The 18,281-nt window shown below is 27.9% G+C and overlaps 1 protein-coding gene across 3 annotated transcripts in view; it reads left to right on the top strand.

Annotated features, from left to right (window-relative positions):
* LOC143256406 (uncharacterized) overlaps positions 1-18,281 on the top strand; it is an 81,094-nt gene that overhangs the window by 49,638 nt on the left and 13,175 nt on the right. The window contains exons 1-4 of one of the 3 annotated variants that reach the window (XM_076513611.1): positions 1,032-1,178; positions 1,911-2,031; positions 4,152-4,303; positions 5,712-5,777. In XM_076513611.1, the coding sequence (XP_076369726.1) occupies positions 1,989-2,031; positions 4,152-4,303; positions 5,712-5,777 (261 nt within the window). In that variant the 5' untranslated portion in view covers positions 1,032-1,178; positions 1,911-1,988. Of the gene's footprint in view, positions 1-1,031; positions 1,179-1,910; positions 2,032-4,151; positions 4,304-5,711; positions 5,778-18,281 lie in introns of those variants that run through there. The other 2 variants (XM_076513610.1, XM_076513612.1) reach the window with 2 other exon arrangements.

Raw genomic sequence — 18,281 nt, 5'->3', positions numbered from 1 at the left:
AAAAGTTATCTATTTGGAATTCTGATTTCATTCACATCAGTATAACATTACTAAGTGGAAAGCATTGTCATGGTGGGTGTTTTAACATTTTATACATTGTTAATACTGGCATTATGAGAATGATGGAGTATCATCACAGTTACCAAATAGATATATTACTTCTGATTGTCACAATGTCGTGTTTCCAGGATAGAGTCAATAACTTGTAGCAGATTCATATGATGTTTATTCACCAAACACCTGACCTATAAGGCTAAATTCTCAGCTATTAACTCCCAGTGCAGATTGTGATGACATATCTTCATTGAAAATCTGAGTTTTCAGTACATGTTATCTAGCGACCTTATAAATACGTGTAACCACATATCAGTGCCCACATTGTAAGGTAAGTTTGGTTTATCAGGAAATGAAAACAAAGAACCTTCAGTAATCTGCCAGATCAAAATCCTATGATTTCAGCCCTGAATAGGGCTCTAACACAGAATTTTCAACTCAACGTTTACTAGTCAAGAAAAATTCCACCCCATTTCCTTATAGAAAAACAAAACATGACACATTCTTTAAAGAGTCACATGCCAACCTAATCTTTGTTAAGAACTTTCTTACTATTTTTTTATTTCTTAGTATAGAGTAGGTGTTGGGTGTACAAGTTTTTTCTAAGTTATGATTCAACTATATTGATCAAACTGTGTGACAGTATGTCTAGTAATAGTAAACCTTTCCTGTTTCCTACATTTGTTTCTCAGGAGAACTCTTACTGTATTATATTGGTATAATTTATGTTGGCTTTCATTTTATGTTCATCTTATAATACTGAATATTTTTGTTAGAAATAAATAAAAACCTGAGCTTTGTTGAAAGGTGGACCTTTCTGCTGGGGCACATTGAAAATAATGTAATAATCAAATGAGTGATATATATATAAAGGTGGTTTAGTCATATCATGAATGTTATCAGGTTTTCCAGGAAATGTATATTTCTCTATGTACTGTTGTAAATATCTCATTTCCAGTACAGTGTAACTGATGGCAAGAATGTATGTGAAAATGTGTGAGGCATATTTTACTTTAGAAATGGCTAAATATGTGTATATATAAAGCAATATCAAGTAAAATAAGGGTGACACCTGGAGACTGATTGAAAAATATATGGTGTACTGAACAAATAATAAGGTTTAGGTAATGTAGTTTTCATATTACATGAAAAAATAAGCAAAGTATAAAAAATTATTTTTCTGACAGAAATGAAACCATTGAACAGAGACCACTGATGCCAGGGATTAGATTAATTCCAAAAGGTTGAACACTGTTTAGATTAGCAATCCAATAAGCTTCTTTTGTTTCTCTATCTGCTCTAGTTCTGTTTCAATGCCAATGATAGTAACATCATTAATGGAATGATCGGGTTAGTTAAAGTGACTTCTGCTGTTATTCAAAACTTTGGTTTTGGTGATCTGTTTTCTTTCTTTTTTTACACAAAACAAAAATTAATCTATAACACTATCTGCATTTTCTGAATGTTGAGTGTATGTGTTTTTCTCTCTTGCCGTAACTAAAGTTGACGTTTGTGAGAACTAGCTACTTGAAGCTGCTACTGTCCACATGATGTTAAAATAGAAGTCCTAACTGATATCAAGAAATATTAATCAACTTAAAAAGAAAGTGCACATTTAAAGCTTCTGATATAAATTGGAAGAAGGAAGGCATTTTATCTTAAGAAATGCCCCTCTGGACCTCATGAGATCCATGGTGAGGTGGAAGGAATTTTCATATTTTAAGGTTTGGTGCCACATTATATAAATCTTTGTTGTGAACTGGAGTAATAGTTTAAAACATTAACTTGTGTGATTTAATGTAAAAAGTATACATCATAAGATTCTGGTCAATTTTAATTGTTTTGTCATTCTATAGGTGGCCATTAAAACCATAAAGAAGTCCAAAATAGAAAATGAGCAGGACTTAGTTCGGATCCGACGAGAAATCCAAATAATGTCATCAGTACAGCATCCTCATATAATTCATATATATGAAGGTATGATTAGGTGTTGCATTAAGAGTAGTCTAATATGTTATGGAGAGGGTATGGTGTTGGGAAACAGGTTAGTACAGCAACAAGAGGGTACGGTGTTGGGAAACAGGTTAGTACAGCAACGAGAGGGTACGGTGTTGGGAAACAGGTTAGTACAGCAACGAGAGGGTACGGTGTTGGGAAACAGGTTAGTACAGCAACGAGAGGGTACGGCGTTGGAAAACAGGCTAGTACAGAAATGAGAGGGTACGGTGTTGGGAAACAGGCTAGTACAGAAATGAGAGGGTACGGTGTTGGGAAACAGGCTAGTACAGAAATGAGAGGGTACGACGTTGGGAAACAGGCTAGTACAGAAATGAGAGGTTACGGCGTTGGGAAACAGGTTAGTATAGAATTGAAAGAGCTTGATGTTGAGAGTACTTCAGTATGGGATTGAAAGGGTGGTGTTGTAGCATTGGATTAGTAGAAACTAGACAGAAATCTGTAAGAAAATAATATTATACATTTCTTATTCCAAATTCTCAACATTTCCAAGCTTTAAATGGAATTTTCCCAATACAAGGAATGTTGAATGAAAATTATTAGACACAGAGTTGCATTAATTTATAGCATGAAATATTTAACTACAATACTAGTTAGTAGAAACATTTAACCACTTAAAGAAAATAGAGAAGTGTGTCTCACATATAACAAAATACAGTATTGTGTCACAGAGCTTGGTACTGAACATTTAAACAAGTGCGAGACAGCTTTATTTTGGGATAATGAATTTAATATCTTCACAAGCAGTTATAAAAAACATTAAAATTAATCAACTTTCTTACAGAGTTATGAAGCTATATCTCATCTTTACACAAACCTGTTTATAATACATCAGCAATCATAAGTCTGTTTTATATTCCACACCAACTTATAATTAGAGTACAACTTAAATTACCTTTCTTAGCCAGTAAGTACTGGTGAGAAAGTTTGGCCATGCAACAGTCAATTAGGAATTGGCTTCCTTCTTCTGTGTAATTAAAATTACATTAAATATTGTTTAATGAGAAGAAATATTGGTTTTTGATGTCACTGTTTTGTTATTGTAAAGAGCTGTGCAGTAAAACAGTAGATGTAAAAATGGATTGATTAGGTTTTATTCAGGTTTGTAAAATAGACAATTTACTAAAAGTTGTATGAAGACTTACGCTTTAAAGTTATGATAATAGTGTGTGTGTGTGTGTGTAGCTTTACAGCTGTGGGGTCTTTCAGGGGTTAAAGTATTATGAACTTGCGTAAAACAAAATAATAACTTGGTTGCAGTCAGTTTTGAATTAAATAACACTTGTCTTCATCAATTCACATAAATGGTTTGTTAAATGTAACTTTTAGTACTAAGGTTAACCAGGGAGGTCATCCATTTTGTCTGCAAGTTGCTCAAAACTTCAGTGTTATTTATATAATCACATAAATAAAAACAAGGGAAGTTTGTTGAGTCAATTAAGAGATGAGAGACAGTCCATGCTGATACATTGTTCTGTTAATACCCTTCATGGTTTACTTGTGTGATAATTATCATGTCCACTTCCTTTACACTTAACAAGGGAAGTTTGTTGAGTCAATTAAGAGATGAGAGACAGTCCATGGTGATACATTGTTCTGTTAATACCCTTCATGGTTTACTTGTGTGATAATTATCATGTCCACTTCCTTTACACTTATATAACCAGCATATGTCAAACAAAAAAAATAAAACTGAAAAGTCTGAAGTCTGTTTTTTGTAGCTGATAAATTTGATATACTGAGATGAGGATGTTATTCCATCTAAGATAGCTAACTGATGTGTTTTATTGGTAGAATTAACCAGAAACAAACATGAACATTAATATCACTGCTATTGTAGTAGTTGTGATTATATCCAAATATTGTAATTAAATTACATCTCCACAATCTCAGGCTTATCTGTGAAAACATTAAAATAATTTGAAACAAAACTATCACACATGTTTACTATACATTTATTAACTTTCCAAGGTTTTTTTTCATGTCATATCAGGTAGTTTAATTTCCACATACTTGTTTATATTCACTGTTGATAAAATAAGTTTCTTCACTACCTTTTGCTTTATTATTCTTCACTCCAGTGTTTGAAAATAAAGAGAAAATAGTATTGGTGATGCAGTATGCTAGTGGTGGAGAACTGTATGATTATCTCAGTGAGAAGAAAGTTCTCTCTGACAATGACGCTCGGCGTTTGTTTCGTCAAGTTGCTACAGCTGTATATTATTGTCATAAGGTAAGTTTAAAATTTGACTAAATCTATTCATGTAATTTCATCCTTTAGGTTCTACAGTAGATTGGTTTATCAAATTTTTTAAATTCTAGGATGTATTTAATCCTATGGAGAAACAATCAGAAATATAGAAACCAGATTCTCATAACACAGAGAAACACCTTTGCATGTTTTTGAATACTATAAATTAAATCCACACAACATAACGACAGAAAACACCCATATAGTAAGTAGGCAAATAAATCTAAATAATGCAAAATCAAAAAAGCCCTGCTTATACAACAATTAAAACTAAAATTAAACCACTATAAAGGAACATCTTTACACCTACACTAATTAATAACCTGCAACGCCCCCTACAATCTCATACCCATTTACACTCTTGTCCCTAAGACTTGTGTCCAGCAACGGTCAGTTTTAAACTCTCATTCTGAACCTGAAGATAACCTAAGAAAGTCGAAGCATTGTTCTGTACTTTATTTTAAATTAAAGTTTTTATACCCATACCAGTCGTCTTTAGAACACCACATTTTTACTTCAAATGCTTTTATAATCATCATGAATAATGTCTGTTTCAACTGTCTAACTAATAGAAATCCATAGAACTGACTTGACTTGTATGTTTTATATGGAAGAGAATGAATATTCATTTCATTTTTCATCGACTTGAGGTATGCAATGCTTAAGCAAATATTTTATGTAAGTTATGTATACATATGGTTTGTGCTACTTTTCCAGACAGAGATCATTCTTGATTATGGTGTTTACTGTTGTTTATGAATGACTTTTATCACTGACCTTTGTGTTTCTAAATACTTACCAGTTACAAGATACCACACTTTTCTTACTGTTGCTAGGGTGCAACTTGTTGCAAGTCTCTAAGTAGTCCCAAACCCCAAAATGATCCATAATCCTTTAGCTTTCTATACATTTAAATACAAGGGATATCCACATCTTGATATATCTGAATCCGCATACCTGAAAGCATTTTTACAAATTCTATATATGAATACTTTGTACACAAAAGGAAGTTGCATACCTCTTCAGAAGAAACCAGTATTCAGTTAAATCACACTACTTGTGAAAAGTTGAACAATGTTAAAATGTAGATATTGTATCTACTATTCAAACTTAATTTTATGTTGGCTGTGGTTGTCACAGGACTTGTGAATTTGGATATTCGAAGTTGTTTTTAATATGAAGTAAACAACCCTCTGTACTTTTAAAAAGTATTAGCCAGTAGCCTGATGCATAAAGATGGAGTTCATGTATTTGATGGAACCATTTTAGTTAGATATTTCAATGTACTAATAATTATTTCATTAGAAGAACCACACAGTCTCTTATTGGTCATAAACACTGTTGATGCAATAATAATTTTTCTAACAATTCTTTTTTCCCTTGATTTCAGAGTAAGATCTGTCACAGAGATTTAAAGCTGGAAAACATTTTACTAGATGAAAAAGAAAATACTAAGGTATAGTACTAATGATTAAAATACATTTTATGTTTGTATATCTGTAGTATGTTAAGTCTTGTGAAGGTACAGTACTAATGATTAACTCAACATTTTATGTATGTATATCTGTAGTATGTTAAGTCTTGTGAAGGTACAGTACTAATGATTAACTCAACATTTTATGTATGTATATCTGTAGTATGTTAAGTCTTGTGAAGGTACAGTACTAATGATTAACTCAACATTTTATGTATGTATATCTGTAGTATGTTAAGTCTTGTGAAGGTACAGTACTAATGATTAACTCAACATTTTATGTATGTATATCTGTAGTATGTTAAGTCTTGTGAAGGTATAGTACTAATGATTAACTCAACATTTTATGTTTGTATATCTGTAGTATGTTAAGTCTTGTGAAGTTATAGTACTAATGATTAACTCAACATTTTATGTTTGTATATCTGTATTATGGTAAGTCTTGTGAAGGTATAGTACTAATGATTAACTCAACATTTTATGTTTGTATATCTGTATTATGGTAAGTCTTGTGAAGGTATAGTACTAATGATTAACTCAACATTTTATGTTTGTATATCTGTAGTATGTTAAGTCTTGTGAGGATATAGTACTAATGATTAACTCAACATTTTATGTTTGTATATCTGTAGTATGTTAAGTCTTGTGAAGGTATAATACTAATAATTAACTCAACATTTTATGTTTGTATATCTGTAGTATGTTAAGTCTTGTGAAGTTATAGTACTAATGATTAACTCAACATTTTATGTTTGTATATCTGTAGTATGTTAAGTCTTGTGAAGGTATAATACTAATAATTAACTCAACATTTTATGTTTGTATATCTGTAGTATGTTAAGTCTTGTGAAGGTATAATACTAATAATTAACTCAACATTTTATGTTTGTATATCTGTATTATGGTAAGTCTTGTGAAGGTATAGTACTAATGATTAACTCAACATTTTATGTTTGTATATCTGTAGTATGTTAAGTCTTGTGAAGGTATAATACTAATAATTAACTCAACATTTTATGTTTGTATATCTGTATTATGGTAAGTCTTGTGAAGGTATAGTACTAATGATTAACTCAACATTTTATGTTTGTATATCTGTAGTATGTTAAGTCTTGTGAGGGTATAGTACTAATGATTAACTCAACATTTTATGTTTGTATATCTGTAGTATGTTAAGTCTTGTGAAGGTATAATACTAATAATTAACTCAACATTTTATGTTTGTATATCTGTATTATGGTAAGTCTTGTGAAGGTATAGTACTAATGATTAACTCAACATTTTATGTTTGTATATCTGTAGTATGTTAAGTCTTGTGAAGGTATAATACTAATAATTAACTCAACATTTTATGTTTGTATATCTGTAGTATGTTAAGTCTTGTGAAGGTATAATACTAATAATTAACTCAACATTTTATGTTTGTATATCTGTATTATGGTAAGTCTTGTGAAGGTATAGTACTAATGATTAACTCAACATTTTATGTTTGTATATCTGTAGTATGTTAAGTCTTGTGAGGGTATAGTACTAATGATTAACTCAACATTTTATGTTTGTATATCTGTAGTATGTTAAGTCTTGTGAAGGTATAATACTAATAATTAACTCAACATTTTATGTTTGTGTATTTGTAGTATGTTAAGTCTTGTGAAGGTATAGTACTAATGATTAACTCAACATTTTATGTTTGTATATCTGTAGTATGTTAAGTCTTATGAAGGTATAGTACTAATGATTAACTCAACATTTTATGTTTGTATATCTGTAGTATGTTTTAAGTCTTATGAGGGTATAGTACTAATGATTAACTCAACATTTTATGTTTGTATATCTGTAGTATGTTTTAAGTCTTGTGAGGATATAGTACTAATGATTAACTCAACATTTTATGTTTGTTTATCTGTAGTATGTTAAGTCTTGTGAAGGTATAATACTAATAATTAACTCAACATTTTATGTTTGTATATCTGTAGTATGTTAAGTCTTGTGAAGGTATAATACTAATAATTAACTCAACATTTTATGTTTGTATATCTGTATTATGGTAAGTCTTGTGAAGGTATAGTACTAATGATTAACTCAACATTTTATGTTTGTATATCTGTAGTATGTTAAGTCTTGTGAAGGTATAATACTAATAATTAACTCAACATTTTATGTTTGTATATCTGTAGTATGTTAAGTCTTGTGAAGGTATAATACTAATAATTAACTCAACATTTTATGTTTGTATATCTGTATTATGGTAAGTCTTGTGAAGGTATAGTACTAATAATTAACTCAACATTTTATGTTTGTATATCTGTAGTATGTTAAGTCTTATGAAGGTATAGTACTAATGATTAACTCAACATTTTATGTTTGTATATCTGTAGTATGTTTTAAGTCTTATGAGGGTATAGTACTAATGATTAACTCAACATTTTATGTTTGTATATCTGTAGTATGTTTTAAGTCTTGTGAGGATATAGTACTAATGATTAACTCAACATTTTATGTTTGTTTATCTGTAGTATGTTAAGTCTTGTGAAGGTATAATACTAATAATTAACTCAACATTTTATGTTTGTATATCTGTAGTATGTTAAGTCTTGTGAGGGTATAGTATTAATGATTAACTCAACATTTTATGTTAAGTCTTGTAAAAGTATAGTACTAATGATTAACTCAACATTTTATGTTTGTATATCTGTAGTATGTTAAGTCTTGTGAAGGTATAATACTAATAATTAACTCAACATTTTATGTTTGTATATCTGTATTATGGTAAGTCTTGTGAAGGTATAGTACTAATGATTAACTCAACATTTTATGTTTGTATATCTGTAGTATGTTAAGTCTTGTGAAGGTATAATACTAATAATTAACTCAACATTTTATGTTTGTATATCTGTAGTATGTTAAGTCTTGTGAGGGTATAGTACTAATGATTAACTCAACATTTTATGTTTGTATATCTGTAGTATGTTAAGTCTTGTGAAGGTATAATACTAATAATTAACTCAACATTTTATGTTTGTGTATTTGTAGTATGTTAAGTCTTGTGAAGGTATAGTACTAATGATTAACTCAACATTTTATGTTTGTATATCTGTAGTATGTTAAGTCTTATGAAGGTATAGTACTAATGATTAACTCAACATTTTATGTTTGTATATCTGTAGTATGTTTTAAGTCTTATGAGGGTATAGTACTAATGATTAACTCAACATTTTATGTCTGTATATCTGTAGTATGTTTTAAGTCTTGTGAGGATATAGTACTAATGATTAACTCAACATTTTATGTTTGTTTATCTGTAGTATGTTAAGTCTTGTGAAGGTATAATACTAATAATTAACTCAACATTTTATGTTTGTATATCTGTAGTATGTTAAGTCTTGTGAAGGTATAATACTAATAATTAACTCAACATTTTATGTTTGTATATCTGTATTATGGTAAGTCTTGTGAAGGTATATTACTAATGATTAACTCAACATTTTATGTTTGTATATCTGTAGTATGTTAAGTCTTGTGAGGGTATAGTACCAATGATTAACTCAACATTTTATGTTAAGTCTTGTAAAGGTATAGTACTAATGATTAACTCAACATTTTATGTTTGTATATCTGTAGTATGTTAAGTCTTGTGAAGGTATAATACTAATAATTAACTCAACATTTTATGTTTGTATATCTGTATTATGGTAAGTCTTGTGAAGGTATAGTACTAATAATTAACTCAACATTTTATGTTTGTATATCTGTAGTATGTTAAGTCTTATGAAGGTATAGTACTAATGATTAACTCAACATTTTATGTTTGTATATCTGTAGTATGTTTTAAGTCTTGTGAGGATATAGTACTAATGATTAACTCAACATTTTATGTTTGTTTATCTGTAGTATGTTAAGTCTTGTGAAGGTATAATACTAATAATTAACTCAACATTTTATGTTTGTATATCTGTAGTATGTTAAGTCTTGTGAAGGTATAATACTAATAATTAACTCAACATTTTATGTTTGTATATCTGTATTATGGTAAGTCTTGTGAAGGTATAGTACTAATGATTAACTCAACATTTTATGTTTGTATATCTGTAGTATGTTAAGTCTTATGAAGGTATAGTACTAATGATTAACTCAACATTTTATGTTTGTATATCTGTATTATGGTAAGTCTTGTGAAGGTATAGTACTAATAATTAACTCAACATTTTATGTTTGTATATCTGTAGTATGTTAAGTCTTATGAAGGTATAGTACTAATGATTAACTCAACATTTTATGTTTGTATATCTGTAGTATGTTTTAAGTCTTATGAGGGTATAGTACTAATGATTAACTCAACATTTTATGTTTGTATATCTGTAGTATGTTTTAAGTCTTGTGAGGATATAGTACTAATGATTAACTCAACATTTTATGTTTGTTTATCTGTAGTATGTTAAGTCTTGTGAAGGTATAATACTAATAATTAACTCAACATTTTATGTTTGTATATCTGTAGTATGTTAAGTCTTGTGAGGGTATAGTATTAATGATTAACTCAACATTTTATGTTAAGTCTTGTAAAGGTATAGTACTAATGATTAACTCAACATTTTATGTTTGTATATCTGTAGTATGTTAAGTCTTGTGAAGGTATAATACTAATAATTAACTCAACATTTTATGTTTGTATATCTGTAGTATGTTAAGTCTTGTGAAGGTATAATACTAATAATTAACTCAACATTTTATGTTTGTATATCTGTATTATGGTAAGTCTTGTGAAGGTATAGTACTAATGATTAACTCAACATTTTATGTTTGTATATCTGTAGTATGTTAAGTCTTGTGAAGGTATAATACTAATAATTAACTCAACATTTTATGTTTGTATATCTGTATTATGGTAAGTCTTGTGAAGGTATAGTACTAATGATTAACTCAACATTTTATGTTTGTATATCTGTAGTATGTTAAGTCTTGTGAGGGTATAGTACTAATGATTAACTCAACATTTTATGTTTGTATATCTGTAGTATGTTAAGTCTTGTGAAGGTATAATACTAATAATTAACTCAACATTTTATGTTTGTATATCTGTATTATGGTAAGTCTTGTGAAGGTATAGTACTAATGATTAACTCAACATTTTATGTTTGTATATCTGTAGTATGTTAAGTCTTGTGAAGGTATAATACTAATAATTAACTCAACATTTTATGTTTGTATATCTGTAGTATGTTAAGTCTTGTGAAGGTATAATACTAATAATTAACTCAACATTTTATGTTTGTATATCTGTATTATGGTAAGTCTTGTGAAGGTATAGTACTAATGATTAACTCAACATTTTATGTTTGTATATCTGTAGTATGTTAAGTCTTGTGAGGGTATAGTACTAATGATTAACTCAACATTTTATGTTTGTATATCTGTAGTATGTTAAGTCTTGTGAAGGTATAATACTAATAATTAACTCAACATTTTATGTTTGTGTATTTGTAGTATGTTAAGTCTTGTGAAGGTATAGTACTAATGATTAACTCAACATTTTATGTTTGTATATCTGTAGTATGTTAAGTCTTATGAAGGTATAGTACTAATGATTAACTCAACATTTTATGTTTGTATATCTGTAGTATGTTTTAAGTCTTATGAGGGTATAGTACTAATGATTAACTCAACATTTTATGTTTGTATATCTGTAGTATGTTTTAAGTCTTGTGAGGATATAGTACTAATGATTAACTCAACATTTTATGTTTGTTTATCTGTAGTATGTTAAGTCTTGTGAAGGTATAATACTAATAATTAACTCAACATTTTATGTTTGTATATCTGTAGTATGTTAAGTCTTGTGAAGGTATAATACTAATAATTAACTCAACATTTTATGTTTGTATATCTGTATTATGGTAAGTCTTGTGAAGGTATAGTACTAATGATTAACTCAACATTTTATGTTTGTATATCTGTAGTATGTTAAGTCTTGTGAAGGTATAATACTAATAATTAACTCAACATTTTATGTTTGTATATCTGTATTATGGTAAGTCTTGTGAAGGTATAGTACTAATAATTAACTCAACATTTTATGTTTGTATATCTGTAGTATGTTAAGTCTTATGAAGGTATAGTACTAATGATTAACTCAACATTTTATGTTTGTATATCTGTAGTATGTTTTAAGTCTTATGAGGGTATAGTACTAATGATTAACTCAACATTTTATGTTTGTATATCTGTAGTATGTTTTAAGTCTTGTGAGGATATAGTACTAATGATTAACTCAACATTTTATGTTTGTTTATCTGTAGTATGTTAAGTCTTGTGAAGGTATAATACTAATAATTAACTCAACATTTTATGTTTGTATATCTGTAGTATGTTAAGTCTTGTGAGGGTATAGTATTAATGATTAACTCAACATTTTATGTTAAGTCTTGTAAAGGTATAGTACTAATGATTAACTCAACATTTTATGTTTGTATATCTGTAGTATGTTAAGTCTTGTGAAGGTATAATACTAATAATTAACTCAACATTTTATGTTTGTATATCTGTATTATGGTAAGTCTTGTGAAGGTATAGTACTAATGATTAACTCAACATTTTATGTTTGTATATCTGTAGTATGTTAAGTCTTGTGAAGGTATAATACTAATAATTAACTCAACATTTTATGTTTGTATATCTGTAGTATGTTAAGTCTTGTGAGGGTATAGTACTAATGATTAACTCAACATTTTATGTTTGTATATCTGTAGTATGTTAAGTCTTGTGAAGGTATAATACTAATAATTAACTCAACATTTTATGTTTGTGTATTTGTAGTATGTTAAGTCTTGTGAAGGTATAGTACTAATGATTAACTCAACATTTTATGTTTGTATATCTGTAGTATGTTAAGTCTTATGAAGGTATAGTACTAATGATTAACTCAACATTTTATGTTTGTATATCTGTAGTATGTTTTAAGTCTTATGAGGGTATAGTACTAATGATTAACTCAACATTTTATGTCTGTATATCTGTAGTATGTTTTAAGTCTTGTGAGGATATAGTACTAATGATTAACTCAACATTTTATGTTTGTTTATCTGTAGTATGTTAAGTCTTGTGAAGGTATAATACTAATAATTAACTCAACATTTTATGTTTGTATATCTGTAGTATGTTAAGTCTTGTGAAGGTATAATACTAATAATTAACTCAACATTTTATGTTTGTATATCTGTATTATGGTAAGTCTTGTGAAGGTATATTACTAATGATTAACTCAACATTTTATGTTTGTATATCTGTAGTATGTTAAGTCTTGTGAGGGTATAGTACCAATGATTAACTCAACATTTTATGTTAAGTCTTGTAAAGGTATAGTACTAATGATTAACTCAACATTTTATGTTTGTATATCTGTAGTATGTTAAGTCTTGTGAAGGTATAATACTAATAATTAACTCAACATTTTATGTTTGTATATCTGTATTATGGTAAGTCTTGTGAAGGTATAGTACTAATAATTAACTCAACATTTTATGTTTGTATATCTGTAGTATGTTAAGTCTTATGAAGGTATAGTACTAATGATTAACTCAACATTTTATGTTTGTATATCTGTAGTATGTTTTAAGTCTTATGAGGGTATAGTACTAATGATTAACTCAACATTTTATGTTTGTATATCTGTAGTATGTTTTAAGTCTTGTGAGGATATAGTACTAATGATTAACTCAACATTTTATGTTTGTTTATCTGTAGTATGTTAAGTCTTGTGAAGGTATAATACTAATAATTAACTCAACATTTTATGTTTGTATATCTGTAGTATGTTAAGTCTTGTGAAGGTATAATACTAATAATTAACTCAACATTTTATGTTTGTATATCTGTATTATGGTAAGTCTTGTGAAGGTATAGTACTAATGATTAACTCAACATTTTATGTTTGTATATCTGTAGTATGTTAAGTCTTGTGAGGGTATAGTATTAATGATTAACTCAACATTTTATGTTAAGTCTTGTAAAGGTATAGTACTAATGATTAACTCAACATTTTATATTTGTATATCTGTAGTATGTTAAGTCTTATGAAGGTATAGTACTAATGATTAACTCAACATTTTATGTTTGTATATCTGTAGTATGTTTTAAGTCTTATGAGGGTATAGTACTAATGATTAACTCAACATTTTATGTTTGTATATCTGTAGTATGTTTTAAGTCTTGTGAGGATATAGTACTAATGATTAACTCAACATTTTATGTTTGTTTATCTGTAGTATGTTAAGTCTTGTGAAGGTATAATACTAATAATTAACTCAACATTTTATGTTTGTATATCTGTAGTATGTTAAGTCTTGTGAGGGTATAGTATTAATGATTAACTCAACATTTTATGTTAAGTCTTGTAAAGGTATAGTACTAATGATTAACTCAACATTTTATGTTTGTATATCTGTAGTATGTTAAGTCTTGTGAAGGTATAATACTAATAATTAACTCAACATTTTATGTTTGTATATCTGTATTATGGTAAGTCTTGTGAAGGTATAGTACTAATGATTAACTCAACATTTTATGTTTGTATATCTGTAGTATGTTAAGTCTTGTGAAGGTATAATACTAATAATTAACTCAACATTTTATGTTTGTATATCTGTAGTATGTTAAGTCTTGTGAGGGTATAGTACTAATGATTAAGTCAACATTTTATGTTTGTATATCTGTAGTATGTTAAGTCTTGTGAAGGTATAATACTAATAATTAACTCAACATTTTATGTTTGTGTATTTGTAGTATGTTAAGTCTTGTGAAGGTATAGTACTAATGATTAACTCAACATTTTATGTTTGTATATCTGTAGTATGTTAAGTCTTATGAAGGTATAGTACTAATGATTAACTCAACATTTTATGTTTGTATATCTGTAGTATGTTTTAAGTCTTATGAGGGTATAGTACTAATGATTAACTCAACATTTTATGTCTGTATATCTGTAGTATGTTTTAAGTCTTGTGAGGATATAGTACTAATGATTAACTCAACATTTTATGTTTGTTTATCTGTAGTATGTTAAGTCTTGTGAAGGTATAATACTAATAATTAACTCAACATTTTATGTTTGTATATCTGTAGTATGGTAAGTCTTGTGAAGGTATATTACTAATGATTAACTCAACATTTTATGTTTGTATATCTGTAGTATGTTAAGTCTTGTGAGGGTATAGTACTAATGATTAAGTCAACATTTTATGTTTGTATATCTGTAGTATGTTAAGTCTTGTGAAGGTATAATACTAATAATTAACTCAACATTTTATGTTTGTGTATTTGTAGTATGTTAAGTCTTGTGAAGGTATAGTACTAATGATTAACTCAACATTTTATGTTTGTATATCTGTAGTATGTTAAGTCTTATGAAGGTATAGTACTAATGATTAACTCAACATTTTATGTTTGTATATCTGTAGTATGTTTTAAGTCTTATGAGGGTATAGTACTAATGATTAACTCAACATTTTATGTCTGTATATCTGTAGTATGTTTTAAGTCTTGTGAGGATATAGTACTAATGATTAACTCAACATTTTATGTTTGTTTATCTGTAGTATGTTAAGTCTTGTGAAGGTATAATACTAATAATTAACTCAACATTTTATGTTTGTATATCTGTAGTATGGTAAGTCTTGTGAAGGTATATTACTAATGATTAACTCAACATTTTATGTTTGTATATCTGTAGTATGTTAAGTCTTGTGAGGGTATAGTACCAATGATTAACTCAACATTTTATGTTAAGTCTTGTAAAGGTATAGTACTAATGATTAACTCAACATTTTATGTTTGTATATCTGTAGTATGTTAAGTCTTGTGAAGGTATAATACTAATAATTAACTCAACATTTTATGTTTGTATATCTGTATTATGGTAAGTCTTGTGAAGGTATAGTACTAATAATTAACTCAACATTTTATGTTTGTATATCTGTAGTATGTTAAGTCTTATGAAGGTATAGTACTAATGATTAACTCAACATTTTATGTTTGTATATCTGTAGTATGTTTTAAGTCTTATGAGGGTATAGTACTAATGATTAACTCAACATTTTATGTTTGTATATCTGTAGTATGTTTTAAGTCTTGTGAGGATATAGTACTAATGATTAACTCAACATTTTATGTTTGTTTATCTGTAGTATGTTAAGTCTTGTGAAGGTATAATACTAATAATTAACTCAACATTTTATGTTTGTATATCTGTAGTATGTTAAGTCTTGTGAAGGTACAGTACTAATGATTAACTCAACATTTTATGTATGTATATCTGTAGTATGTTAAGTCTTGTGAAGGTACAGTACTAATGATTAACTCAACATTTTATGTATGTATATCTGTAGTATGTTAAGTCTTGTGAAGGTACAGTACTAATGATTAACTCAACATTTTATGTTTGTATATCTGTAGTATGTTAAGTCTTGTGAAGGTATAGTACTAATGATTCACTCAACATTTTATGTTCATATTCCTTCTGTATGTTAAGTCTTGTTGATTATATAATATGTATCACAGCCTGCTAACATCAAAGTATTTTTTTAAAGAAGTACTTTTCACTTAATTAAATATTAACCATACAAAAACACTGCTTGTTGTCTCATTGGTGCTTTAACCTACATTAACACTGCTTGTTGTCTAATTGGTGTTTTAACCTCCATAAACACTGATTGTTGTCTAATTGGTGCTTTAACCTACCAAAACACTGCTTCTTGTCTAATTGGTGCTTTAACCTACATTAACACTGCTTGTTGTTTAATTGGTGCTTTAACCTACATTAACACTGCTTGTTTTTTAATTGGTGCTTTAACCTACATTAACACTGCTTGTTGTCTAATTGGTGCTTTAACCTCCATAAACACTGCTTGTTGTCTAATTGGTGCTTTAACCTCCATAAACACTGCTTGTTGTCTAATTGGTGCTTTAACCTCCATAAACACTGCTTGTTGTCTAATTGGTGCTTTAACCTCCATAAACACTGCTTGTTGTCTAATTGGTGCTTTAACCTACCAAAACACTGCTTGTTGTCTAATTGGTGTTTTAACCTCCATAAACACTGCTTGTTGTCTAATTGGTACTTTAACCTCCATAAACACTGCTTGTTGTCTAATTGGTACTTTAACCTCCATAAACACTGCTTGTTGTCTAATTGGTGTTTTAACCTCCATAAACACTGCTTGTTGTCTAATTGGTGTTTTAACCTACATAAACACTGCTTGTTGTCTAATTGGTGTTTTAACCTACATAAACACTGCTTGTTGTCTAATTGGTGTTTTAACCTACATAAACACTGCTTGTTGTCTAATTGGTGTTTTAACCTACATAAACACTGCTTGTTGTTTAATTGTTGCTTTATCCTTCATAAACACCACATGTTCTTTAAATGATATGTGTGATATCTATAGTTATATTGTTTAAATAATATGTGTGATATCTATAGTTATATTGTTTAAATGATATGTGTGATATCTATAGTTATATTGTTTAAATAATATGTGTGATATCTGTAGTTATATTGTTTAAATGATATGTGTGATATCTATAGTTATATTGTTTAAATGATATGTGTGATATCTGTAGTTATATTGTTTAAATGATATGTGTGATATCTATAGTTATATTGTTTAAATGATGTGTGTGATATCTATAGTTATATTGTTTAAATGATATGTGTGATATCTATAGTTATATTGTTTAAATAATGTGTGATATCTATAGTTATATTGTTTAAATGATATGTGTGATATCTGTAGTTATATTGTTTAAATGATATGTGTGATATCTATAGTTATATTGTTTAAATGATATGTGTGATATCTATAGTTATATTGTTTAAATAATGTGTGATATCTATAGTTATATTGTTTAAATGATATGTGTGATATCTGTAGTTATATTGTTTAAATGATATGTGTGATATCTATAGTTATATTGTTTAAATGATATGTGTGATATCTATAGTTATATTGTTTAAATAATGTGTGATATCTATAGTTATATTGTTTAAATGATATGTGTGATATCTGTAGTTATATTGTTTAAATGATATGTGTGATATCTATAGTTATATTGTTTAAATGATATGTGTGATATCTATAGTTATATTGTTTAAATGATATGTGTGATATCTATAGTTATATTGTTTAAATGATGTGTGATATCTATAGTTATATTGTTTAAATAATATGTGTGATATCTATAGTTATATTGTTTAAATGATATGTGTGATATCTATAGTTATATTGTTTAAATGATGTGTGATATCTATAGTTATATTGTTTAAATAATATGTGTGATATCTATAGTTATATTGTTTAAATGATATGTGTGATATCTATAGTTATATTGTTTAAATGATGTGTGATATCTATAGTTATATTGTTTAAATAATATGTGTGATATCTATAGTTATATTGTTTAAATAATGTGTGATATCTATAGTTATATTGTTTA

This window comes from Tachypleus tridentatus, chromosome 7 (genome assembly GCF_004210375.1).
Source record: "Tachypleus tridentatus isolate NWPU-2018 chromosome 7, ASM421037v1, whole genome shotgun sequence".
NCBI lineage: Eukaryota > Metazoa > Arthropoda > Merostomata > Xiphosura > Limulidae > Tachypleus > Tachypleus tridentatus.
Note: the sequence above shows the minus strand (reverse complement) of the source record. Positions and strands in the feature narration are given on the sequence as shown.